We start from the raw sequence: 27971 nt of genomic DNA on the forward strand, positions 1-27971 counted from the left end.
TTTGCATTCCTCTCTTTTCTTCCTTCATCCCCATAATTTAACCTGCTTCTGAGATTCTCAAATGGTCAGGTTTTTAAAATATGTGATGTATGCTATGTGGTGGGGATTCCTGTACATTCAGAGGCATTACAGCCCTGTGTTTGACAGGTACACAATTAATTTGCACCCTCTACTTTAGGCAAGTGGGGTTTGTTTATGGAAGAGTATGCTGATTATGTCATGCATAAGTCATTTTCAATAGCTTAATTGTTTGACTGAAGGGCAATTTTTATATATTAAAAACCTGACCACCATGTTTCCTAAATTATTGTAAAGAGCTTCAGATGTTCCTTTCTGTTTCACAGGAGATTTTAGGCTGGTTTTAAAGTTCAGGAATCACGTGGCTGGAGGGGACCTGGAGATGTCTGATCCGTTCAGGTGCACAGGATCAAACATACCTACGTTATTGCTGGTATTTAACCAGCCTGGCAGGGACTATCTGCGATGTGATTTCTGTCTGTCTCTAGGCAGTATATTCCAGTGTTTAATTGTCCAAGGTTTCCTAAATGTCAAGTGTGAACGGCCCTTGCCACCCTTTAAGCTTTAATTTGGTTCTCAAACGTCCATAGTAAGACAGGTCTTCCTGCTTGCACCAGCTTTTTCCACACCTGGAAGGTTACATTTCCCTTTATCTTCTATATAAGAAGTTGTGCTGGTTTTGGCTGGGGTAGAATTAACTTTCTCCATAGCAGCTAGTATGGGACTGTGTTTTGGATCTGTGCTGAAAACAGTGTTGATAATTCCGGGATGTTTTCATCACTGCTGAGCAGTGCTTACCCAGAGCCAAGGCCTTTTCTGCTCCTCATCCCACTCCACCAGCGAGGAGGCTGGGGGGGCACAAGGAGTTGGGAGGGGACACAGCCGGGACAGCTGACCCAAACTGGCCAAAGGGATACCCCAGACCATATGACATCATACTCAGTGTATAAAGCTGGGGGAAGAAGAAGGAAGGGGGGGACGTTCGGAGTGATGGTGTTTGTCTTCCCAAGTCCCCGTTAGGCGTGATGGAGCCCTGCTTTCCTGGAGATGGCTGAACACCTGCCTGCCATGGGAAGTAGTGAATGAATTCCTTGGTTTGCTTTGCTTGCGTGCGCAGCTTTTGCTTTACCTGTTAAACTGCCTTTATCTCAGCCCACGAGTTTTCTCACTTTTACCCTGCTGATTCTCTCCCGCACTGCGGGGGAGTGAGCGAGCAGCTGTGTGAGGCTGAGCTGCCGCCTGGGGTTAAACCACAACAGAAGTGACCCCCGATTCCCTCAGCTGTTCTACCTGGGCCTCTCCTCATCTTTTTTGCTGCCAGTGGGGACCCTCGTGTGTTTCTAGAAATGCAGAGCTCAGAACTGGACAGAGAAACCTCCAAGCTTGAGCCCTTACACTACATCATGTCTTCAGTACTTTTTTGTTTGGGTTTTGGGGTTTTTTTGGTGGTCTTTTTTTTTTGCAACATCATTCATTCATAGTGAACTTGTGTCCTCAATTGTATTTCTGGATGTCTTTCTACAGAAAGTCTCTACATTGCTACATATATAAAAGATGCGAGTCACCTCATACATGGGGTTATTCCTACATAAGTGTATATTTTGCACTCTAATGTTTCATGATACCGTGTTTTCTGCTTCATCTGCAGGACTGTATCCTGTTACAGAAATAAACTGAACTGGCTTGATATGATTCTCTTCTTGGCAAATCCCATGTCAAATACAAGTTCTTTTTAAGTAGTTTGTACCAGTGTTTTTCTGGGAAATGAAGTGAAAGTAATATCTGCATTTCCCCAGGATTTCTTCCCTCCTCCCCAGTTTCAGGATAGGTTTATCAATTCCTTCGGAGTGTCACACATTCTCCGCAAGTTCTTAGAGACAACGGTCTTTGACAGCCCTGTAGACAGCTTTCTGGCTGCCCAAAAGCAGAGTCAATCAGCAACCAACCTGTAAAACACTTGTTATCGAATGATGCTCTAATACAGCTTTCCCCACTCCCAGCTTCAGACCGTAAACCCCTACACCTGGTATGGTGGTGACCACCTCACTTAATGCATTTGATCATGACAATTTGATCTTGTCAGTTTTATCCGGAAGCCGTCTATCATTTCTGTAGCTGATCAGTTATTGCCTTTTTATGAAAATGAATTTTCTTGTTACCTTGATATGTTGCTATTTCATTTTGGTTTAGCTTCTGACTTTTGTCTTTATGTGCTCATACTCTTCTTATAAATTATCTGTGATGACTTGACTTTAGTTTCACCAATGCGTAGCTGTGTCGTGGTTTAACCCTGGCTGTCAATTAAGCACCACGCAGCCACTCGCTCACTCCCTCCCACCCTGCCCCCCCCAGCGGGATGGGGAAGAGAATCTGGGGCAAAAAAAAAAGTAAAACTCATAGGTTGAGATAAAGACAGTTTAATAGGACAGAAAATGAAGGGAAAATAATAATGAGAGAATACACAAAACAAGTGATGCAGAATACAATCACTCACCACCTGCTGACCGATGCCCAGCCAATCCCTGAGCTGCGGTGCCCTGCAGCCAACTCCTCCCAGTTTATATACTGGGCATGACGCCATATGGTATGGAATACCCCTTTAGCTTGTTCCGGTCAGCTGTCCTGGCTGTGTCCCCTCCCAGTTTCTTGTGCACCCCCAGCCTCTGCTGGCAGGGCAGTATGAAAAGCTGGAAAGTCCTTTACTTGTTGCTAAACAGTGTTTATACCAACTATGACATCAGTGTGTTATCAATATTCTTCTCATCCTAAATCCAAAACACAGCACTATAACAGCTACTAAGAAGAAAATTAACTTTATTCCAGCTGAAACCAGGACAAGCTGAAAAGTCATAATCATGTTTTTATTTCTCTTTTATTTCTCTTACTGTGGTTCCAGGCTCTCTGAAGTTCTGAAATGATCCTGCATCTTTGAGGGCCACTTTTATCTGCCTTCAGCCCTTCGGAGTTGGTCAGTCATTCAAGCAGAAACAGCAGCCAGGGTTCTAGTTAGTAAATGTGGCTGAAGGAAAAGGAAAAAAACCTGTTTCTTGCTACAACTACCAGTTGCAGTAGTGGCAGTCCATGTGAGTAGGAACCTGTGCTGCAACAAATCAGGTGTTAAAAAAAAAAAAAACAAAACAGGTGAGGGTAATAGCAGGGTATTGCTGAATGAACAAAATTCCTGAAGCAACTGTGGCTTGTCTTTGGGGAAGGGAAATGAAAATGGAGGAAGGTGGGAGGAAGAACAAAAATGCTGGAAGACCAAAGGTGAAACTAAGTATAAAAGGGAAGCAACAGTACCCTTCTAACTTTTATTTCTCTAAATAAAAGGCAAATACCATTGTCCATACAAAATCATTTGTTCTTGGAAGATCTGGCTCTGAAAAGGCTCCAAAGTTAGAAGTACATATGTTGTCAGCTGTGATCTACGAGGTAGTTCATTATGAGCTGTATGTATCAACATCTGAGGATTTTCTTTTGATAACATGAGCGACATAAAGGACAAATATATCACTCTCCCAAGGAAAACTCTTCAAATGCTTTAAGACGGGTATGATGAAACACATGTGAACAAGAAAGCAGAACAGTCTGTTGTGAGAACGGATTGCTGTTATCAGAGAAGGGACGGGCAGGATGAACGGTAGGACTGAGTGGCATGATACAGATAGGACAGTCAAATATCTCTTGCTGAAATGCCTGAGTAAAAACAAACAAACAAACAAACCTGTAGTGAAACAATGGAAGGTAACTATATCAGCAATACGCTAATTCAAATGTTCAAATTTTATGACTGTAATGTATTTTGAGAAACTATTAACATCTTGATTCTCAATTTTGTCTACAGACTCTTTGGGCTTTTTAACTGAGAAGAGAGATGCTGCTGAGGTAAATGTCTTAACAGTAAAAACTTTTTAATATTTTTGATTTGGAACAGATGGACCAAAATTTAAGAAAACGGAAAACACTCAATTGTGCTGAAAAGACTGCCATGCAAAAGAGCATAAAAGAGCTTATAAATGGAAAACTACTTTAAAAACAAAAAAAAAAAGGAAAAAAAAAAAGGAAAAAAAGCACCAATCAACCTGCATCTGGATCTTCTCCCAGTCAGTTTCACTTATTAATATTTCTTTTGCTTCCAACTGCTGAAACACATCTCGACTTGCTGCTGTAGAAGAATCTATCTCAGAAAAAAATTCATCTAGGTTGATGTTATAAGAACTCAACAGTCGATTGCTGATCTGTTGAACCTGAAAAGAAAATGGGCTGCTGTTAGATTTGGAGTTACTTATAGGTAGTTCATACGTGGATGAATTGTGAGTGATTGGACAAGTGGGCCTGATTAGCTGCATGATCTATGGAATTTTGTTCCAGTTTGCAGCTGGTGTCCAGTGCTGATTTAGTGGTTAAAAGCATCAGGTCCCCAGACTCCACTGATGGACCATTATCCTTCAGAGAAAACACAGGATTTTCATCACTGAACCTTCCCAAGATAGATGTACTATTCTTAACCCATATGGGTGCAGCACAGAGGGTACAGCTGTGTTAGGGAAAGGAAGTATAGAACTTAGCTGAGCATTGGTTATTTGATGGGAAACTAGCGCATCTGCTGTGGGGTTAGTAAAAGGCATGATAACCAACGAGAGAAGAGGCATCTTAGGTAGCATTCTTGGTATAGACTTTTATGACCTACTGCCTTAAATATGTTTCTGCATATTGCACATAGGCCTAAGCAATCGTCATCATATCTGAAGATGCTCCCATCAGCGCTCAGCAAAATAAATACCGAAAAGCAATGAATGCTTTTCTTAAACTTCATCATCTCCTTTAGCGCAGTCCCAATTCACTGTGGCCACTTTCTCTCATTGCTACCACAATATCTGAAAGTTCTGCAGGGAGTCACACAAGTCTTAGATTTGTCTTTTGTGACTCTGCTTGTAAATGCTTTCAGCAGTGTTAAGGAACATTTCAACACCTGTACCATGACCATGCAATGTGAGCCTTTCTCTCCATGCATCTCCTGTGAGTGAAAACTTGACAGGAAAACAGGGAGCCATCTTTTCAGGGAGGATGGGATGGGAAATGGGAGAAGGGTTGTTGTCAAGGTCAGACAGTCTGATGGTACCTGAAACTTTCCTATTGTTTCACTTCACTTTTTGGTAGCTTTTCTCTACCAGGACATGTACTCGCTTACAACTGCTAAACTGACCCTTCATAGCGTGTATCAAAATAGAAAAGTTCACATTGAGTAGACCCAAAGGAATCAAGAGCCCAAATCCCACAAAAAAACCCAGAAAAACTATCTGAAAAGCTCACCTAACATTCTAAGATTTCACTTAAACTTTGAATTTCTTAAATTTCCTCCTAAAACTATGAAAAAAACTCATCAGTTAATTTTTTAAAAATTATGTCCATATAATGTGCAAGTATGAAAGTGTCCTCCAGTAAAACCCATAATGTTTCTCAATAAAGACTTGAGACAAATATTAGAAGCATCCAGGTAAGGGAAATGGTGAAATCCATCACATAAGGCAAGTTGTTTGCTTCTTGACATTAGATTTGATCCTGTGTATTCTTTTTATTTTATGGTCTGATTCACTACTGAGACCTATTCTGACTTACTTAGTGTATTTCCAAATGATCCCTAACACAACAGTATAGTCAAAGGATGTATCCATTTGTCAGTACAAATTGGATTTAGTTACCTTGTTAGTTAGTACTGATGCATCAACATAACTTAAAAAAAAAAAGAAGAAAAAATAATCCCCTCAGACACCTTGTATGGTGTATGTATTTACATCACAATGTGATAGGAGAATCAGCATCCCCTTCTGTACTCTGTGAGAGAATTCTAGGTCTAGCAAAGAGCAGATGGGTAATCTTGTGCTTCCCTCATGACTGTTCACCGACAAGAAAGAAAAAAATCTGATTCTATCCCATGCAAACATGCACACTGACCTTCAGTGGTATGTGTAAAACAAAAAACAAAACCCCAAGAATCCCACCACAGACCTCCTTCAATATTTACACTTTGTGGTCTCCAAACAATCCCAAACGATGACAGTGTGAGCTCTGTGAATGAGACATGAAATAGTAATGCATAACACTTTAATCAGGTGATGTCTTTAATATTTTAATGTGATTATGTATTTAATTAAGCAGTAACAGTCCTAGCGACCTTTATCTGAACTGTTGTGACCTAGGTTCTAGACCTGAATCTACTCCACACTGCAATTTTAACTGCTTTTACTAATTTCATTTCAAGATCTGACTTCAGGATGAACAGGGTAAGATTACACCTGAACCTTATATAATTCATGGCTTCTGTTCAACATCAAGTAGAGGTTGATCCATCTGAAAACACTTTTGGTCCTGATTTATGCTTGGTCTTCATTTATATTGGTATCAAACTTGAACAGACCTGAACTGTTTTCATAAGAAAGCTAGGGGGATGTAATAGACAGCTAGAGCAGCCATGATAACGCTTTCCAATAGCTTCTCAGGACCCAAAATTTGAGAAAAAGCAACGACGTTTTAACTCTGCCCTTACCCGGCATCTATTTCTGTGAATGTGAGAGCAACACAGACAATATGGGGTCAGTTGCAGGACTTGGCCCACCTTTGTGAGCCGTACTATGACTAGACAGGCTGCTGAGGCAAACTAACCAAGGAGGAGAGCTGCAAGGAGCGGTCAGAGAGGGGTGGGGGCTGCATTAAGCAAGCAGTGCCCCCTCTCTGTCTGTGCCTGTGCTGCTTGTTCCTTTTTCCCTCCGCAGGAAGAAGCCCTCCATTTCTTCCCTGAGCTTGCACTTGTGTTTCTCTTCCCCATTTCAGTAAGTGATCCTGAAAGTCCTCTCATGAGCCTCTTTGAGCAGAAACTGTAAAAATAAAGAGAGGAAAACTCTTCTCCTGGCTGAGACAGTGATCTATTAAGTTCCCCTGCTGCTAAGATACTATCTGCTTTGAGCTAGTCCTGTATTTTCTGCAGTATGACCTGACCCAACCCATATCCATCAATCAGCAAATAAAGTCTAAGGTTGGGAAGAAAAAAAAAAAGCTGAAATTTAACCCAAAACTTTTGCTCACTGGCAAATCAGCACAAACTATCAACGTGAACAGAAAGAGGCATTTTGTATAATCTGTTAGTGTTAGCGTGTTCTAGGATTTAAATATTAAATCCTGTTGTGTTTTAGTGCATAATACTGAATAACCTTTTTTCCCTAGAACAACTGAAACTGATTAATTTATTTCTGAAAACACCATACCTCTATATTTTGTCTGTGACTTCTTAAAACTTGAATAGAATGGCATAAACTGAATATCTGAAATACTCTACCGGTATGCAAAACTACATCAGTCATCTGTACAGCAGCACAAGACTATGATAAAATAAAACGATGAAACAAAGCACCGAGGTGAACTTTGTCCACAGGGAAGCCTTTTTAAGTGATCCAATGTCAGCAAATTGCTTACTAATGTGTTGACTTATGGCAACCCTCAAAAGTAAAATGAAAAGGCTGGAATTTACAGCATATCAATGAATCAGTTGATAAGCTTTTACTGGTTTAATATCCTCCTAGTTTTGCTGCTTGGAGCCACTTCAAGTTAGCAACAGAATGTTTACCATCTCCGTGTGATAAAGGAAGTCAAACGACTAAACAAATTCCAGGACCATTATACTGTTTGGTGAGATTTAAATTAAAATCGTTGGGAGAAATCATGTGGAAGGGGTAGGGAGAAACTAAAGTCAACTACATCATTTCACAATGACTTACCTTGCTTCTTAAACAATGGCAAGATTTTTAGCAAAGCTGGAGATAATGTAATGCATTTGAAAAGTTTTAATTGCACCAATAAAAGACTATACCACAATTAAATGACATACAGAAGTGACATTTATAGGTAGGATCAAAGAAATTCACTACCTAACATGCTGAAGCAACACCATGCTTTCTGTGTATAGTAGTGCTAAAAAGTAGCCTACTTTGGTTTCGGTGACCTTTCTTATCTCCTTTGATCTAGATTATAAAAAATTTTAATAATAGATGTAATAAGGGCTACTGTAGCACCCTGAAACAAGTAATATGTGTCCTTCCTAGTACTAATATTTCAGACCTTGGTTTTTATTCTGTGATATTTATTTAAGTGTATGAAACTTGATGTTTAACCTTTGTGATCCTTCCAGAGGAGGTAGGGTTATTAAAAATTAGATTTTTTTTTTCCAGTTGTGATGCCACTTGATTATGCTAATGTTTAGGGAGTGACATTTTAAAAGCACAGCACAAGTTTGAGAGGCAAAATTTATTTTAGAAAGGCTTTTTAGCATCTGGAAATGGATAGCTCCTTATGAAAAATTTTAGTGTTTTCATTAACCAACACTTAAAAGTATAAGAACAAACAGCAGGAAAACTCATCTACAATTCCCACTTGAAAGCCACTAAGAAAAATAAGTATATATCCTTTAATCACAGTTGGTACCAAATTCATTTAAACCTGGATAATCCATATGAGAAGACTTTAGAAATTTATTCTTAATAGAAGGTGAAAAAGCAGTGCTCATTTTGTTCCCTGCAAAATCCTGCAGTGTTACACATGAGAATGATTTCCTAATGCTGTGGGCTATATATAGAAACTATGTTAAATGAAGACCTTCCCATAGCTTATAATCATGTGATGAAATATGGGCACTCTATCAGGCTGTTTCTCCCTAAAACAGGTATTTAAGATAGGGGCCCTAAAAGCTAACCCATTATAGGTAGCTTGGTAGACTGCCATCTGAAGTTCGGTGAGAGAAATTTTAACAAATGACACTCAGCTTCTGAATATGCTGAAAGTTGCAGCTTTCTTCAACTTTCCTTTACTGAGACCCTGGTGTCTTGAGCCCACAGAAAATTGACAGCCTTATCGGGAAAGAAGCATACAACTGTTTCCCCAGTCTTCCATGCAGAAAAATCTCTGTTTCTGTTGTCTGTTCTCATCGTTCTACTTGAGGACAGTCACAATCCACTGAAGGGTTCACTTCTTCCAAACTTAAGTGTTTAAGCACTTTCAAGTGTAACATTAGCTTTTTTCAGTTATCTCCGTATTCATTTTCTCCATTTCAGGGAAGGACTTTGCATTGATTACAAAGGTAGCATAGCAACCAGCAAGCTGTCTGGGTGTTAAGGCTGAGAACAGTATTTCCTCTCTCCCCTGCCACTGTTACCACACAAGCAAAACAGCAGTACCAGTTTTGTTGCAACAGTCTGCCAGATCACCTCCAAGGTACCAATCTCACTATCATACATAAATGCGTAATATAGCAAGGGAGGGTCTTTGCCTCCAAAGCTGTCCTTGAACTGGATACAACCAACTAAGCATGAGAAATAGTGACAGTAACAAGCCTTTTTCTGCAAGCACTCTTCTGTTTAACTAAAGCAGTGATTTAAAAAAACCACCCAAACCACCAATTTAAGTATTGGTTTAAACCTGCCACTGATTTAGCTTGCAACTTGGGTAAGAGTATTTTCCTAGCTGCACACACTAGCTACATTTAAACGGCTGTCTTGTGTGGCTTTGTTAATCTCTATTAACCAGGCTGTTTGGTAACCTGGAGCAGAAGATGGCTTCACTCACTCCCTGAGGGACGGTTTGGTAATTGCTGAGGATGTGCCAGAGCAGTTTTTGTTCCTGAAAAGCTGAGCTGGGCTGGCTGTTACTAAACTGGGGGGAGACTGGAAGTTGGCAAAAGAGGACTTGAGGATTGCACAGGGCCTCAGCAGCAGCTGTGTGCTTAAAGGCAAGCAGGGTCATTGCAAAATGCTTGCACCTGATTTGGCCTCATTTGTATGGGGTCAGGACCCTAATTTATTACAGTCTGACTTGCATCTGAGCAGAAGGTAGAGAAGGGCAAAGCTATGAAATGGAACCACCTACTTCAGTGTCCAGTGAGAGAACAAAGTGAAAAGAAGTTATGATTGTTTATGGATTTATTTGTTTCTCCCCTTACTATATCCCCTTCATATAATTCTACAGGAAAACAGATTACTGTGATTTATCAAAAAGAGAAGTGAAGTACAGAGCCTCACAAAAAGCCCACTATTGCTGGCCTAGGCAAAAGGCAGGCCTTAGAATTAAGTATTTAAATAATTTTCCTTACTTCTACATTGTAAAGAGGATGGAATGAACAGACTAACAGAACAACCAAGCACCTCCAGTGCTGCCTGTTTGATATGAATAAGAAAGAATAAATGAAAAGGTAGAGATCTGATATTCAGGAGTTTTGATTTAAGGGAGCTGAAATCAGACCAAAGAAGCAAATGCAACGTACCTTTTTCTCAAAGAATTGCTTTCTTAATTTGCTATCTTTAGGAGGCACTGTTTTTCTCAAGTTTTTATACCATTTTCTAACAATATATCCCCTCCAGGAAGCCTGAATTCTGTAAGACACAATTTTGCTCAAGAAGAGGAAACTTGAATTTATATAATTTTACTATTTACATGAAACAATCATTTTATGAATTTTTTAAAAACTTTAACTTTTGTAGTGCATTCACTTGTTCTGTCTAGTTTCTTCTTATATTAAAGTTTTAACACATTTGGAGCATTATTTAGAGATAAATATTGTCCAGTGACAACACCTGTAGCAGAAGTAAGGCTTACCTAATAGCGCACTTTATCTTAAACAAGCGTGCCCCATCATGTATTACTCTGGTCTGATACTGCTCTTTTCTACACATAGGACAAGACTTTTTACCTGTAAATTTTTCAAAGGCTTTCAGGCATGCCTGAAAAAATAATTGCAACTACTTACAATATATTTCATATCATTGGAACAGATGAAACAGGATAGATTACAGAATGTAAAAACAGTTTATTCATCAATCCATGAATACTCTACAGGAAGCACATTTTTATAATTAAAATGTTAAGACAATTTTGTAGATCTCCATATATTCACATGAAATTTCATGAATTAAACTATTCCTGCTTAGTATACAAATGAATAGCTCAGTTACAAACTATGTCTTCCCATAGCGTTTTAAAAAAGGTAATAAAATGAAATAAAGTGCTTCATCATAAAATAGTCTTATTTATATTTCTTATCATAAAAATCTGGAATCAAAATTACTTCTCAAGATGATTACATTTAATTCATTAAGATATTCACTTAAGTAGTTGAATTAAAATACTCATGTATTATGTGCCTGAATAGTTATATAAAAATGTACTCACTTTATGGAATACATGGGAACATGAAAGCAGCACCTGTTTTTCAAAGGAAAAAACCCCATCAACCAAACCTGACTTTAAACCATGCTAAAAGCTGAAAAGTAAAAAATGTTGACAAGAAAAATTCTGACTGCCTGAAAGGTCATCAGTTTCTTTCTGTTACTACTGCAGTCTTTCCGGTGAAAATAAAATTAGTCTTCTATACAAATTACTTAATATATTACATCTTAAGCCAATGTGTGAACTTTGTTAACAACACATGGAGTGGCAGAAAGCAAGAAATGCCAACTGCTACTGACTGGAGGAAAAGATTATAAAACAAGTACTTAAAATGAAAGCTGATTAATTTTTTTCCCTTTTCCCCACAGAGACGTTAAATTTCAAGAAGTGATATACATCAAATGCAGCATTTCACACATACAAAAAAAAACAAAAGAGAAAGCATGTTCACAGGCTACAAGAAAACTTCACCTTTATCTGACCTAAATTCCCACCAAATGCTGTGATCTTCATCCTGACAAAAGATACAGAGTTGGACAAAAAAAGCAGTTGGCTCTTAGGGAAGGAAAAACTGGGAAAGGAGTGAAAACCAGAACAAGTAGTGTGCACTATTGAGCTGGCAAACACAAAAGGATTAATGGCTAGCAGCCAGCTGAAGGGAAAGCTTTCAGATACAGTGGCTTTTTTTCCCTTGAGGGAGGAAAGCTAACGAAACACTGAGGACAAAAAGAATTCCAGAGGCATTTCCCTTTTTGTGCCAAATCTAAAGTAACCTTTTTAATGAGTGCTGTCTTTTGCTCTCTCTTGTCAAGCTTTAGACTTTCAGAGTAGCCAGAAATTGGCAGAATGGTCTTTTGCCAGATCCATCCCACCTGCCTGTGGACAATTGTACACCTCCAGTTAATGTTGATGTAAAAGGAAGCAAAAGTTCTGTATCTAAGGTTATCAAAAGACCTTGATTCACATCACAGACTTGGCTGTAAAAAGTCTTCAAGAAAAATTAAAAGGGAAAACAAGCAGGAAAAAAACCATCTTAAAATGCACTGTGGAAAGAAACTTGCAAATAGTTGGAATAATTCTTCCAATTACCATCATCACCTCTCTGAAGCAGCACTCCTCTTCAATCAGTCACTTGTCCCTTTTGCTTAATATTTTCAAGATGATAGATGACAGAATCTATGTATTTATGCTTATGCTACACACATGCATTGAATAAAGCCATCATGGTAAAATGCAAGCATTTCTTCAGATAACCTAAGGAAGCGACTGACTGGTATTAAGAGTACACCTACTTCCATTTTCCAAATAGAAATAACAATTGAAGTAAACTGCAATTAACAAAACTTGTGAGAAAACAAAATATATCTTAAATTGTATAATTTGTGAATATTTACCATTCTGATGAATAAAGTCTAGGATCATATCTAACAGGAGTTTAAATGAAGCAGAAAATAGCCGATACCTGCTTTGCAGGAACAGATACAAAGGCCGATTACCTTCTCTTCTACTGTCATAACTTCAGAACTGAACAAACACTACAAACCTTTCTCTACCACATCACATCCAAAATGCTTTCAGAGTTGGCCACTGACAGCAGGGTCCAGCTATTAAATGCTAAATGGTGTCTTACACTAGAATCTTTCTTCCCTTTCTTCCTCCAGCTAATGATTTTTAGCAGTAACTCTGGAAAAATTTTTTTAAATGCAGTTGCGTAGTCCACACAATTATACAGTTACACATGTACCTGAGGTTGAAGTGCAAATTCTTCCCTGCATATTGCACAAGGCTGTACGGAGTCTCCATGCTGTATGGATCTCTGCCTTATTTTTACCCATTCTTCAGCAGTTAGTGGCAAGGAAGGAGGCTCAACTAGGCCTAATTTCTGAGCTGTAGACAATAACAACAACAAATCACTGAATAAAACCCACTGGCAGATGCAGACAATGGATTTTCTTCATATGAAATTCATCGATAATAAGCTTACTTAAAAATTCTTTATACAGATACTTCATATAAATCTATCATCAGACAAACCACTGGCAGGCAGCATACTTCTTACTATTAGTTAGTTATTCAGTAATTGTCAGTACCTCTTTTGCATACAGGATTTATACAGGAAATTTTTTTAAATGTAAACTTTTATTTGCCAAGTAATTTGTATTTATTTTGATACCTTTTCACAGCCGGTAACATGGGGATTATTGACTAGACAATGTAACAATGCACAACAGTGTCATTTCAAATCATCAGCGTAAAGACAATCTCTGTTAAGAATTCATTTGTGAAGGTTTCTTTAACATTGCATTTTTGTATTCTTAAAATAAAAATAAAAATTAATGAGGTCGTATAATGAAAAACTGTTGCTAGTGCAAAATACTCATGTGTAATGAGACTGTGACAGATGCAAGAGAAATAAAGAGCATAAAGAAACAAAGAGATGGTCACAAGTTACCAGTGATAGTGTCACTGTGATACCTGAGCTTCTTGATCTCAAATGATAGCTGTGAGGTGCCTTGCTGGTATGTCCATGTGAAATCTCTGCCTTCTCAAACAAGGAATCAGTGAAAATACTTATGCCCCCACAAATGGCAGATAAAAGTCCAGTGTCAGTATCTCAGTAGTAAAGAAAGATGCTAGTAGGTATGGCAAAGAATAGATCTTTGTCATCTTTGAAGACCAGAGGAAGCAGCTTGTGTGGACTGACTGAAGTCAATGCAGGAATGTCCAAGGTATGTTTAATAAGCCAGTAACACGAGTCCATGATGAGGCCTCAATGGTATTTGCTAAAACAGTAACAGAAGAGGGACATGCAATAGAATGCAAGCTGATGACACCTAGATGATAGTTTTAGTGCTAAATGGGAAGGAAAAGGTCAACTCTTTCATTCATACCAAAATCTCTGCATAAACCAGACAATAATAAGCAGCCCTTACTTGTTCTGTATAAGCTTTCAAAACCCCATCAGACAGCTTGTGTATCCAAACCATCATATCAGTCAGGAAGAGAAAAGGAATCCTAACAAACCAAAGAATAGGGTTTTGGTGATCCACTTGCTTGAGTATCTCCTTATTCTAGGATAGGATTTGTTAATTTTTGAGACAAAAATTCTGCTCCTGAGCTCATCCATCTACAGATGTATATCATTAATCATTTAAAATTTGCACAAAACTGTCTTTGATCTTTTTAAAGAACTTTTGTGAGGTACTAAAAGAATTATAAGGAATACTTTCTTCCCTTTAGTTGAACTATCTGCCTAACCTACTTCCTTGTGAGGTCATGACATCCTTCAAACATAAATCAGTTTGATTCCATATCTTGGATGGCTTTGAGATTTCAAGCTGGGTCAGTTTTTGCTTTTGGAACAACGTGGAAAGTGCTTTCTCTACATATGGTTTGGTTTGCAGAGACCCCACCTTGTTACTTTTGTTACCCTAGTAAAGGTATCAAGTCAAAGGTAAGCAATGCACGTAAACCTAAGTATCAAAATATAATTTGAATCAATGAATGCCATAGATTACATCAGTGGTCATGTATGAATTGTCTTAGAGGCACGCTGTTTCAGTTCCCGGACAACTCGATACCCAGACACAAATACAGCACCTCCACGCGTGCAGGAGCTCACAGCTCTGCCTGCAGGCTATGGGCTAGAATTCAAAACACTCCGTGTCAAGCAGCAAAGTGCATACGTATGTATTTACAGCATCGTAATTTCAGAATGTAAAATATACACTGTATTAACATAAAATAGCATTGTCTATCAATTTTGGTGCAGCAAAATGCTTTTATCTGGTGCTCCTGATGGTGAAAAATAGTATGAGCTTTAAGAGAAATATGAAGGATCCTGCAAACTTTTTAGAGTCTAAAAACTAGTTCAGAACGTGTATTTTGCTTAAAGCTTATGCATGATTTGCTGAAATTGGTAGCTGAGTGACAAGGAGGTTTTCCTAACCAGGAGTGCTTTCCCTCTTGACCATTCAACTCTTGAAGAGCATATATTGCACAGATCAGTGTTTCTGCTACAAAAGAAGAATCAAATTATAAAATACACAATAAAAGTTTCAGCAAAAACATATATAAAGTTTCATCTGACAGTAATATGGAAGAGTATCAGTGAATGAGTAAGGAAACAAGATCCCATTTTGATATTCCAATATACACAAGTGATGGTCTTTATGATGAGAAAATCAGGATACACAGGCAGTGAACAAGATAGCAAACCAGTTGCAGCATGAAAGACAGTATCACAACATAAAAAATGCCTACCCTTGATTTTCTTCCAAGCATTGCGGTCAGAGACTGTTTTAAGAAAGACAATGAGATGGCTTTGTGGAAAGCCTTTTATATACCCCCGGGGTAAGAAAAAATGCTTATTTAAAACTTTCACAAATGGATGATTAAAGCTGCCAAATAGGAAGAGATTGGCGGCAAAACCTAACTTCTAAATAATATAAACCAGATGGGGTATTTGTGAGGGACAGGTTATACAGGTGTTTAGAAGGAAAGCTTTCATACAACATAGTTGATGAAGGAAAACTGGCAGCAGGACACACAAGAAGGGATACGTGGTTGAAGCAAAAGGCTCTATGAAGAGATTCTCAAAGCAGCACTTTGAATAAATACAAGCAATGAAAGCCTACATTTATCACAGCTCAAGACATCCAAGAGTTTTCATCCTGATGCATCAAGTTTACAAGCCCAACCCATTTAGTGACACACCCACTTACAACCAAGTGAGTTATTTATCCTAAAATGCACATTAGCAAAGTGATTACATACATTAACATTTAAACTATTATTATTTGATTTTAGGAGTCAAGTCCCTACTGAGAAAAATTTAATAACAGAGGCCTGTGAGATTTTGTTTGATTACCCACAAACTCAAGAAGAAAAAGTTGCATTAAATTACATTTTCAAACTTGTTTCACAGCTGTAAGGTTTAAACCACACAATTCTTGTTAAGAAGAGAAAGCTTGATACAAGCATTTTAAAATAATGTGAGTCTACAGGTGAAAATACTAATAAGCAAAACCCAGAAACAATTGCAATTTTTAAAAATCTTTCAGCACATTCTTTCAAATCACTTGCACATGCATTCATATGGGACATTTCAGTCAATGCTGTGATTTAAAGAGAAAATACTTCGCCTTTCTTATAATTGCAGAGAACATGCTCACACTTGGGCTGCATTTTTTCACCACAACCTTTAGCTTCCATAATCATTCATTATTTATATTTGCGTTAACCCCCGTACCCCTCTGCTGTTTCTTCCCCCCACTATCCTCTCTTCTTTCAAATTCCTCTTCAAAACGAACCAAAGAAAAAACCCTCCCATCTTTAGAACTATAACCATGTAAACATAGTAATAATCACCATGTCTTACTACCTTTGTCCTATCACTTGTTACACACACTTGTTGTGTATTATCTTAAGTTACCCTCTTAACCTTCAGCTGATTCCAAAAGGCAGATGCCTGTGCTTGTACGGAGCCTCATTGATTTACATGGTTCTCTTTAGAGCTGGGACTACTGTGACAGTTACTATAGCAAAGGCAACATGATCTTCAGAGAGGCCTAAGGGCACTTTTATGAAAAAGAATAAATAAAACAATTATTAATGAAGATGAAAGTTTATTACGCTTAAAACTGCAAATTGTGGAGCCAGAAGATCCTTTAAGAAATACCTAATCAAGACAACCGAAAGGATGGAGACGAGAAGATGTTCATGGCAAGAATACTGTAGAAACCTTTAGAAAAGGGAAATACAAGACTGAAACTGATAGGTAGGAAGCACATTTGGACTCCTGGTCTGTTAAGATGCTCCCTGGCTTTGTTTTTTTAAGCAATATTGTCTGTCACTGCTGTACAACTGTATTATTATAATACTATTTAAAAGTGAGTTTTCTCACCAGGCATCATTCCAAGCCCTCACATCTGTGACTTTTATCTTATTGCATGTTTGCTTCTAAATTTGAAAAAGGTATTTAACTACAGGTGTTAATTCTTCCCGGGTTTAGCCCCAGGACCATTGTAAAAATAAACCTTTTTAACTTTGAGTAAACGTGGGTATATATTATCAAAGAATACATTTTATGCAGCACTAGTAAATGTCTTTTTACTGAATAAGGAATAAAACAAACCATTTCAAACAGAGTTAAAAAAAAATAATCTTAATACTAAAACATTTCCCCAAATAAATACAATATCAAAATCACTGATGTTTGCTTGAGAATATAAGGTAAAGAAAGATGACAGTCAATATACAAAACATATTAAAAAAAAAGTGTAAAAGACTTCCCACCTCTTAATGAAAAATTCTTCTTCATCAAGATGCACTAGCTTCTTCATTTTTTACCTTCATTGTCAAAAGAATAGTATTTTTTAATACATTTCAGATATGAAAAGACACATTCAAGCCACTAATGGCAATTCCATTGTTTACCTGATGGCCCAAACTGCTGAATTCTGTCAATTGTTAAAACAAGATTTTATGCTGTTTAGCATTAAATTATCTTACAACAGGAAGCTTAGCTTCCTCAGTTTATTTTAAATAAAAACAAAAATTCACAAATCAGAATATAATGGTTTACCTAACGTTAGCTGTGGAGGACTGGGATCAAGAACATACTCCTTTTCTGCATCTTCCTTGTTTTTGTGGTGAGTGCTCTTTTTTCTTAGTCCAGTATCTACTACTGCTCTGACCATTTCTTTGTTCACGGGTTTGTAAATGTTCTTGGTATTCCTTGTCCTTGACTTAAAAGGATCTGCTAATGAAAGATCCTGGAGCTGATGACTGTGTATTATATGATCCTGTAAAGCAACTGCAGAAACTGCTATGGTCTCTCGTTTGGAGGAGCGGCCCTAAAAAGAAAAAAAACCCACCCTTGAATAATTACTGTTATAAATGATTTAAAAACATATATATATTATACTAAATTAAAAGAAATTCTGCTCTTAGCCAATGTTTTTGACTTGTCAAAGGCTTTTATACACATACAACTCCCGTACGTGAAACCTAACATACAATTACCATAATATGAAATTTAAGATTGATGTTTCTGACACATCCGGGTTTTAACTTATAAAAAGTCAAATGAAATCTTTGATTTATCATTTATATTAAATAAAATAGCAGTAATTTTAAAGTTTTAATTACTGAGCCCATAATTATTATATGCAATAAACTCATTATGGAGTATAAAAGTTTGGCATGCCCAAACACATTTTTACTTCAATATCATTAAAAACAATCCCAAAGGCTAACCTTGCCTTCCAGAACACTGAATATAAATAAGAACATATTATTTTTATACAGGGAATGGGCTTATCTACCTATTCCTCCATTTCTCCCCACCCTTCTGCCTTATTTTAAAAGATGTGAAATTGTACCTTGTGAAAATCATGATGCTCCATTGATAATCTTTAGCTGATTTTACAACAGTCACGTGGCTCTACAAACGGACACATACAAGAACTTGAATAATATTTCTAAGCAGAAACAGCCTCATCAATAGCAGAAGAGAAACCTATTTTCACTTGTTTTCTCCCAGGCCTACCACAGGAGACAGCTTAACATGTATTCCAGGCACAGAAGTTAACTCTGGATCCATAAACCACCAACTGTGCCCCTCTCCTGTCAGCCTCATCTCACGCCCGATGGACTGCCCATAATGGACAAAGAATAGCTTCAAAATGAATGGCAGTAATCACAGATTTCAAGCTGAACCGAGGAAAAAATATAGCCGTAGCAATAAACCCCATTGAACCGTTCTGCCAGATTAGTTTATTGTCGACAAAGAAGCCCATGATACATAGAGCAAGGATGACGTTAGCAGCTCCTCTGGGGCTGAAGCTGCTCCGCTGCCATCTCGACATCCTCACCGCTACAGCAGCAACACCTGCGGCGTGTGGCGGCGAGGCGGCTGGCAGAGGGTGAGGGAACACCCTTTAACGCTGGCTGTGGCAAACGGGAGCCACCGCTCACAACACGATGCCCTTCTCTTTCAGGGTGCTCCTCCCGCTACCGCAGCCAACCGTGTGCTCCCCGACCTACGCCTGGAGACTGCCTTCCACCTCTGGGTGCCCGGAGCGGCACCGCTGTCGCCGCCATCGCCCCTCATACGGAGTCACCGCCGTCCCCGGGCGGGATGAGGGCGTCGCGCCCAGCCAGCCAGCGAGGCCACGCGGCCAGGCCACCTCACGGCACCGCCGACCCTGCTCCTGGCCTTCCTCCGGCCCCTGCCCGTGGCCTTGTTGCTCTTTTTTACCTCTCGCACGTTTTTTACCTCACAGACCTCTAGACCACCGGCTCGGCAGCGGGCGCCGCCACCGCCGCGCCTCCCGCGGCCAGGGCCGCGTTGCCAGGCAACGCCGCTCCCCGGCGTGGCGACGGCGGCCGAGGCGGCTGCGCAGGCGCGGTGGGCGCGCGGGAAGGCGGCCATCTCCTCTCCTCTTCCTCGCCTCAGGGGGCCGTCGCCTCTCCTGGCCCTGCCTCGATGGCCGCTCGTAGGGACCCCCTTGCGAGTGGCTCGTTGCTGATTTTACCCCGACGCCGAAGCTGTGTGTTCTCCTGTATCTTGTCCTCGCTGGTTAGTGTTTTCCCCTTCAGCTCCTGCGTCTGTGTTGTAACGCGGGGGTTGGTAGTGCGCATTAAGGGAAGGGCCCCCCCTCCCCCCCCGTGCGTTTTGAGCCGAAGACTCTTTTTGACTTTGCATTTTTCAATTTTTAATCTGTATTTTTAACTTCAGGGCTGTTTTTAACCTGGCAGGTAGTAAGATGAGAGGGAGGCCCTGCGATTATCATATGTGGAAGGACTTCCTTCAGCATTGGCCTTTTAGCAGAGCTCTCCAGCTTCTCAAACTTACCAGTGATGGTGGCAAGGGTGCACAGTCTTCGGCCATTTCCTCCAGTAGCCTCCCTGGTTAGTGGTGAACACTGAGTCACTATATGTACTGCGTTAGTGCCACTTGGCTGTTGATCTATGATCCAGTGGGGATCAGTTCAGTCATGGGTGGCTCTGGTGTGAAAAACACCTTTAAGGTGATTATTTTGGTAGTCGTGATTGCACCTCTTCCTAAGCATGGCTGGGGGGGGGGGGGGTTTACATTTCCCCCTCCATTTAGCAAAGTCAGGGTGGCCCATTTTAAGTTACACACTAGTGACCTTAAATTTTAAGGGAAGCTACGTCACTGCCATTCTGGGTGACCTGTGTTTTTGGCAACTCTGTAGAGTCACCATTTAAAAAAATAGTTCTATATGAAGAGAACAGATGAGCGGTATCCATATGGATCAAACCAAAGATCTTTGTCACCTAGTGTCCCATCTTTGTCCATGGCAAAAAGCAGATGGCTTGGGGAGACTGTAAGACCAGGGTTAGTGTACAGCAGCAGCTCCTTCAGGGAATTCCCAGGCTTCAGAGCATGGCTTCCTGAGACAGAAGCACTGCCCTTGTTTTTAATAAGCACTGATGTGTTTCTTTCAGATCCAGAACTGTGCAAAGGTGCTTCTAGCCCCTAGTAGGAGTGTAGGCTTCCTCTGGCCATTTTACTGGTTATTCTCACTTGGAGACCCTTTATTTCCCAAGAGGAGGACAGTTACAGATGCTGCCTCAAGTCCAGGTGTGCCATTTCTTTAATCTTTTGGGTTTAAATAGTTGTCAGAATCCTTCTCAGCTGCTACTGACTTGAGAGATTTGTTTTCTTGTGGAACTGACATTTTCCAAGCAAAAGCAGTGAGGCTGTCCTGAGAGTAATCCTTCGAGCAGCGTATAAATGGAATGATTAATCCACTGGATGCACTTCTCTGTAATTATAAGTAATTACTTTAAAGTCAAATCTGCAAATGAGAATACCTCTGTGTACTGTAGGGGAAGATGTAAAAAGCAACTGAAGTGGCTATCTTTAAAATTACATTAAATCACTGATTGTTTCTAAAGACAGGAATAAAAAGATAAAATAATTGTTTTTAAAGTGAACTTGCAAGTTAACCTGACACCAGACCTGACTCAGTAATACCATAAAGGGATATTTTACAATATAAACTTTTAAAGATTTTTAATCTGCAAATAAAGTAGAAAACTTGTTTTTCTGCTGTCTAAAATTTAAATGAAAGTGTAAATGCTTTATTATTTGCAAAAATAAACCCATTATGTATAGAAAAATCACTAGTATGTATTAATTTGAATACAAAGATACTGAAAAATACCTCTCGTACCTATTTTGGTTTCACTGTTTTATGCTTGAACTTGGTCCAGCTTTCTTGTGTCTTTTCAGTATTGCATTATTTTTTTTTTTTAAGAATCCTTGACTGAGTTTCTTAATGTTGCTAATAAGCTTCTTTTAAAATAATGTTTGCTGTCTCGTCTATTTCTGTCATACCTCATTAAGGTGATCCTATACACATGTATGCTTAATTAAGGCGTTTCATTAAAATAAGCCTTTAATCCAGAGGTGCTGGGCCTTAATTGAAACTTAGAGATTAGTGTTGTCTCTTATTTTGGTTTTCACTTTTACTGTACTTCCTACTGCTTCTAAACTAAAATGGCTGTATTAGCCTTAGCTGATACATGGTTAGGAAGAAACTAAAATTCATACTGCAGTCTTCTGGAGAGTAACATGCATCAGTAATTGCCATTTCTTATTAAGTGCCACCTTTTACCAAGAGCCTCCATTTCAAATGCAAAAGGTTGCTTTAAACACTCCAATGACATTAACATAATAAACATGCTGCTTGTTTTGAAGGTGACTAATAAGTGACTAATGATACCTGTTTTTATCTATGTGTATAATTTTAAAATGTTAATTGTGTGTTTAAATAGTGCTGAAATCATGGATCTGTCTAGAATAGTTGAGGCTTACAGAATTCTTTTTAAGAAGATTTAGGAAAAATGAGAATTTTAGCCACAGGTTAGCAGCACTCATCTGAGGTACCATGCAGTGTAGTAAGTTTTAAAACCTTTCTGAAGGAGTAAGACGCAGATTCAACAGCTTCTGGTCTTCTAGAACAAAATGCACTAGCTGAAGAGCCAATCCATTTTCTTCTTGTAGAGCTGCAACTGAGCATGGCGCTGCTAATTAGCAGAGGCAGGTGGCCTGCTGCTATCAATGGCAGGAGAGTAACTTTTCAGGAAGAGCTAATAAATTGTGTGGGCTGAATAGATTTGATAGAGAAACAGCAATGCTAGGGCAAAGGTTTGAAGTAAACTTTCTAGTATAGCAACTGCAATGAGTTTCACTGAAACTGGGTCTTTATACCATGATATTGTCTGTAATATGTTTTTACACTTTGCCATGTTAGAGGAGTGTAATACAAATATTAATATATTTGAAAGGAATGTAGTACTTTTACGGAGGTTACTTCAAATTGATCAACATTTGAGTGGCGGCTTTAAAAGACCATGTTTTAAAAATGTATATTGACACAGTAAGTGCAGCCTGTGTTGTAAATGGCAAGAATGGTGAGTGCTATACCTTTTGTAAGCTTATCTCTGGAACGTTGTTATGTAATATTGTTACAGTGATGTTGGGCTGTTATTGCCTCCAAACCAAGCTCCAGGGTGTGGACAGTGAATAGGATGGGTAATGACCTTTGCATGTGTAAAGATACAGTTTTTCCCTCCACCCCCCATTCCCCACCCTGCCACTGGAAATAAGGACATTTATGCTGCTGAAAGTGTACAAGCCACTGCTTCTTCTAAGAATCAAATGCACTGCTGTCATAAATGATGAGAGCTGAGTCTGAATGCATTAACAAGGAATTCCACCTTGAAATACTTCTGCTGGCTGAGGAAGGCAGGTTTTGGCAAATCTGCACATGTGAGCCATGCCTTTGACTCAGCAAGGAACACTGTCGCAGAGCTTTGTAGTTGCCCAGTTAAAGTTTTTTTTTAAGAGAACTGAGTCAGACATCCTTAATTATAAAAATACAGCGTCTGCTCTTTCTTCTCAGAAGTTTGAAAGTGTTTTACCTCGTTTACTATTTGTTCACGTATATCTTAAATATATATATTTGTTTATACCTATGTGCATGCACACATACTATGTATTTTTTATTGTTGTGCTATTTGTTTACTGTTTGCATTTTCTGTCAGTTTCTGCTAACTTTCAGGCATGTACTTCCAACTCGGTAGGAAAGCTGCGTAGTTTTAGTTTGTAAGAGTAGTAGAGGTGTTATTAGGTCCCATTTAAAGCCCCTTCAAGTCAGTGAAAAAGCTGTCACTGGTTTATAGTTGGATTCAAAATCTGTTCTGTTAAGTAAATATTATTTCCTTCTCGGGGAGAAAAAGCTTAATTTAAGGGGAAATTTGTGTGTGTATATTTTTAGAACAAATTGGATTCCAAGCCAATGTGATTTCATGCGTGACCATTAATTTTTATTGAGCATATGTCAGTGAAAATTTTTTTACTCCAATAATACACATACTAGTAAGGATTTCTATATCTGAAGTGCTTTATGTTTGTAAAAACTTTCAAATATTTTATAAGAATGCATTGGAAATTACTTAGGTAGTGTTACTGTAAAAAAGAACAAAACATCTGGTTTTCAATATTTCTGATGCCTGAGTATTAAGTGTGTATGGTACTAGGTTGTGTAATGCTGTAGAGGTATGAATGTTTAGTTTTGGATGTATTTGTGAAGTGCTGTGTATGTTCCGATCTGTAAGTTCCGGTTAGATGAATATTTGCTTAATAGAGACATTTTCCACTTTGTGGGGAATCTGTTTAATTATGTAAAGGGTGAATTTTCTACAAATGTGTACTGTAGAGTACAAGCCTCAAATTCATACCATTGTCAGCATTTAATGCACTGATATTGTTTCTTCCTCTCTGTTTGTCTTTGGAGAGGTCTTCATTCCTTGAAGATGAAGTAAAGCTCTGGTTCCATCACTGTGGTCTTCAGAATTAGCACTGAAAACACAGGATTCTTTTCCTGGGTTGATGAAAGTAATTTCTTGTTTGCTGTGTCAAACAAAGCATGCTATTTGTCACATTGTGGTTTGTGTATCTTTTAAGAAGCTTTCAACTTTGATCTGAGTCAAGGTACACTCAGTAGCACAGATGACAGAAGTAACAAACCAGTGATGTGCATTGTCATTCATACAAACTCTTTAAGTCAACAAATACTGAGACTTAGATGTAGAGAACCATATTGCTTTTGAGGGGGCTTGTGCATTCTTGTGAGAAAATGCAGACCTTTGCTTTTCTTATTTCAGACAAAGGTGTGGAACAATTTATTAGTTAAGGATTCCGTTCAGTGTCTGCAATCAAAAGGTGCCTCTTCTAGTCCAGATTCTGGCCCTTGCTTATATTTTCTAGGTAAACAGTTGCGTTTAAAAGGCATTGTAGAGGTGGGCTCAGTAGCATATAAAAGCTGCTTTCTTCAAACTGTCATCACAGAGGTTTTCAGGGCATGCTTTTAATACTTCCAGCACTGGCATTTTTGTGTCTTTCTCCCTCTCTCTCTTTTTATGTTAAATGCTATTTGAAACAGCGATGTTTTTTTTAAAATGCAACGTTTACCTGCTTTTTACCTGATCTGTCTGTAGGGAACTTAACCTTTTGTGTAACAAGACAGAGGGTTAGAAAACCCTTTCACAAAATTACTGTTTTAAGAGAATGCAAAAAAGACAATTATAAGAAACAAGCAGTTGTTCTGAATGGTTGTGTGATTCTGAAAGTTATGTCTTGCCACATGTTAAAACTTTCAGGTTTGAGGCACAATTTGATCATCCAGTCTGACCTTCTAAGATTGTGCAAGGAATTTTATGCAGTTAGCAAAGTTTAAAACTTAAACCATTTGTTTAAATCATATCTTTCAGAAAGCCATTTGGTTTTCATCTAAAAATCTTATTACTTAGGAAGGTTGTTTGTTCAAGTGGTTAATTATCATGACTGTTACTCTTTAGTATATCTCATTTGAATTTGTCTGGCATCAGCTTCTAGCCATTTGCTCTTTTTATGCCTTTCTCAGCTAGGCTGAAGAGCTCTTTATTAACTGGTATTTTCTCCTTGAAAAGATACATTAACAATGTCATCAAGTCATCCCTCAATTTTTGTTGCTAATCTGAATAGATTGGGTTTGTCAGACCACTCTTGAGACATTTGCCTAGGCCTAGAATATTTTCCCGTCTTTTTTTCATCCTGTGCATTACACAAATTTTCAACTTTAAAAAATTAAGATACCTGAACAATATAGTATTATGTTCTTTGTTTCATCAACAACTTATACAAAGCAAAAATATCTCTTATTCTTGCTTAGTACTATACGTTTCCTTATAGAACAAAAGTGTATGCAACAAAAAACATTCTTCCCAAGAAAGAGCATTTTTCTCTAATTTTGCTTTTCTCCTCTTGCTATTTTCAGATGAAAATTTCCCGTTTCTTATGTGCTGCTCAGATGTCTCATCTTTGCAAAATATACCCAGGAACAGGCGATACGGTAAGCAACTGCAGCTGTGGTGCAGCAAAGGTGAAAAGACACCTCTAAAGAGGAGCATTTCAATAAAATAATAAAACTTGCAAATACTAATATAAGGAGCTTAAAGGAAACTCTAGGTAGGGCTTAATGGTTGGCATCAAGATAATATAGGTATAATTTATCACTTGTGAAATATGGTGCTTATGAAAAAAATCAATGAGGTACAATGATTAATTTCTGTATACTGTGTAGGAAAGACAGATCAGGATGTGGAAGTGGGAGGCTGTTCTATAAGGCCCATAGGTTTTTTTCAGGCAAGAAAAGTGAAGAGTGTAGGGGACCATGAGAGAATATCTGGGCTAAATACTGCCTTGAATAGGTTAAGTATGACAGTAAAGAGCACAAAGCAAAGACTGTTTTCTTCTCCAGTGGGATTTTAAGGAGAGTGTGACTAGAGGTAGATGACACCATTCGATGTTATGTCAAAATGTGGTATACAACACAATTTAAACTAAACACCTTATAAGCCTAAGGTTTGTAACACATCTCAAACTTGGAATGCGACTTTTGGTGTGTATTTTAAATAATAGGTTTTTGTTATTATTTCAAAGCCACATCCCTGTAATACAAGTGTGATTAATCTCAAATAAGTTAGAGGAAATCTGAAGAATGTTTAGTGTTACAGTGATAATGTGCTGGAAATGCACGAGGAGTCACCAGGGCACAAAGGGAACAAACTGAAAAGACAAAGAGCTTATGCAGAAACAAAGTATTTTGGTTGCTTAGAACTTCAGCAGAGCAGATCATAAGAAACTGCCTGCCTTAGCATTTGCTATTTACAAACAGCAAGTGTTGCCAAAAGCAGTGATGTATATACAGGGTTTGCAACAACCCATGGAATTAAATGACAGTGAAAGTCAGAACATGTGGCATTCATCCAAGGAATCTGAAGGAGCTAACAAATTGCTAACTGAATTCCTATTAAAACTTAGGTAACTAATCAGCAAAATGTGGTACAATAGAGGAAAACTGAAGGTAGCCATTTGCCTACAAAACTGTTTTGGGGGAAATGGTTCTGAGAATGATTCCAGGAATTAGAATGGTGAACCTTTCTTTGGTGTCAGGAAACTTAACTGATAAAATCGTTAAAGATAAAAAACCCCAAACCTATAAAGAACCTGGATGGAGTATAATTCTAAGGAAAAATAAGGTGGCTGTTGCAACAGTGTATCTTGCTGCTCCAGCTTTATAGTATATTTTAAAGGTTAACAATTTCATGGAGAAGGTTGGCAATACAAGTACATCTATAGTTTTATCAAAAAGATGTGAGTTCCACAAAAATTACTAGACAAGGTTTTTAGACAGTAGCTAGTGACACAGCTAATCATAAAAAAAGAACTTGATAGTTAAGGTGATGCAAATAAAGCCAATGTGGGGAAAAACCAGGTTGGTGATAGAAAGCAAAGTATTTCATCAGAAAAATAAATCAGTCAGTGGAATGTCCAAGGATCATTGTGGATGTGTTTAAATTGCCATCGAGACAAAGCATGTGCCACCTCTTGTTCTGACGCAGCAGGTCTTATTACCTGAGATGCTGTGCAAGCTGCACTATGTGTTCCCTTCTTGCACCATGCCAAACCATGGAGGTATAGCAGCCTGGGATAGCACTGTTGCAGAGCTTTTTGTGCTGCACCCTATTGTGAATCTGTATTTGGAGGAGAGGCTAGAAGTGGTGACTAATGACATCCCAATTTGCTGATGAAACAAAATAAAGCATTTTATCACTACGTTTCTAAGATAAAAACCCAACGTCAAACACAGGAAAGGTCAAGGGGGAAAATAGAAATGATTAGAGGCATGTGGGGAGCTTCTTTACACGTAAATTAACAAGAATGGTCCAGATTTGCAGCTGATGAAAATTGGCATGGTTCCACTAGAATCAGTGGCACTGTGCCAATTTACACCGGCAGAGAATCTACCCCGATGTCTTTTTAATATGAAAAACCAGGGCCATTATACCAGAGACCTACAGTAAAAAAACAACGTAATTACAAAAGGAAGGCCGCAAAGGTTAGGGAGTGCCAGAATTGACACCATGTGTGTCTTCAGAGATGTGTTCTTTTTTGAGTGTTGGTTAGGATCAGTTTTTACAGTCAATGCAAAGTTGTTTCCTATTTTTTGCTGTAGAATACAGATTTCTCCTGTCTTATCCCAGTCTGTTCCAGTCTAGCCCTTTCTCCTGCCTTCTCCCAGTTCCTATTCTATACTCCACTGGCATCAAGGAGGTTTTTTTAACTATTCTGCCTAGGTACCAAAGAGCAAAAAGGGGAGCAG

At 38.6% G+C, this 27971-nt stretch overlaps 1 protein-coding gene across 1 annotated transcript; it reads right to left on the bottom strand.

Moving 5' to 3' along the window:
- Nucleotides 1–3315: 3315 nt before the first annotated feature.
- RNF32 (ring finger protein 32) lies at nt 3316–19387 on the bottom strand. Its single transcript, XM_009918146.2, is given in 8 exon segments — nt 3316–3714; nt 4101–4265; nt 10325–10433; nt 10657–10781; nt 11230–11262; nt 12971–13113; nt 17813–18083; nt 18612–19387. Coding segments are annotated over 8 exon segments (1110 nt in total). The 5' UTR covers nt 18636–19387; the 3' UTR covers nt 3316–3474.
- Between the last annotated feature and the right edge of the window lie 8584 nt (nt 19388–27971).

This window comes from Haliaeetus albicilla, chromosome 2 (assembly GCF_947461875.1).
Source record: "Haliaeetus albicilla chromosome 2, bHalAlb1.1, whole genome shotgun sequence".
Lineage (NCBI taxonomy): Eukaryota > Metazoa > Chordata > Aves > Accipitriformes > Accipitridae > Haliaeetus > Haliaeetus albicilla.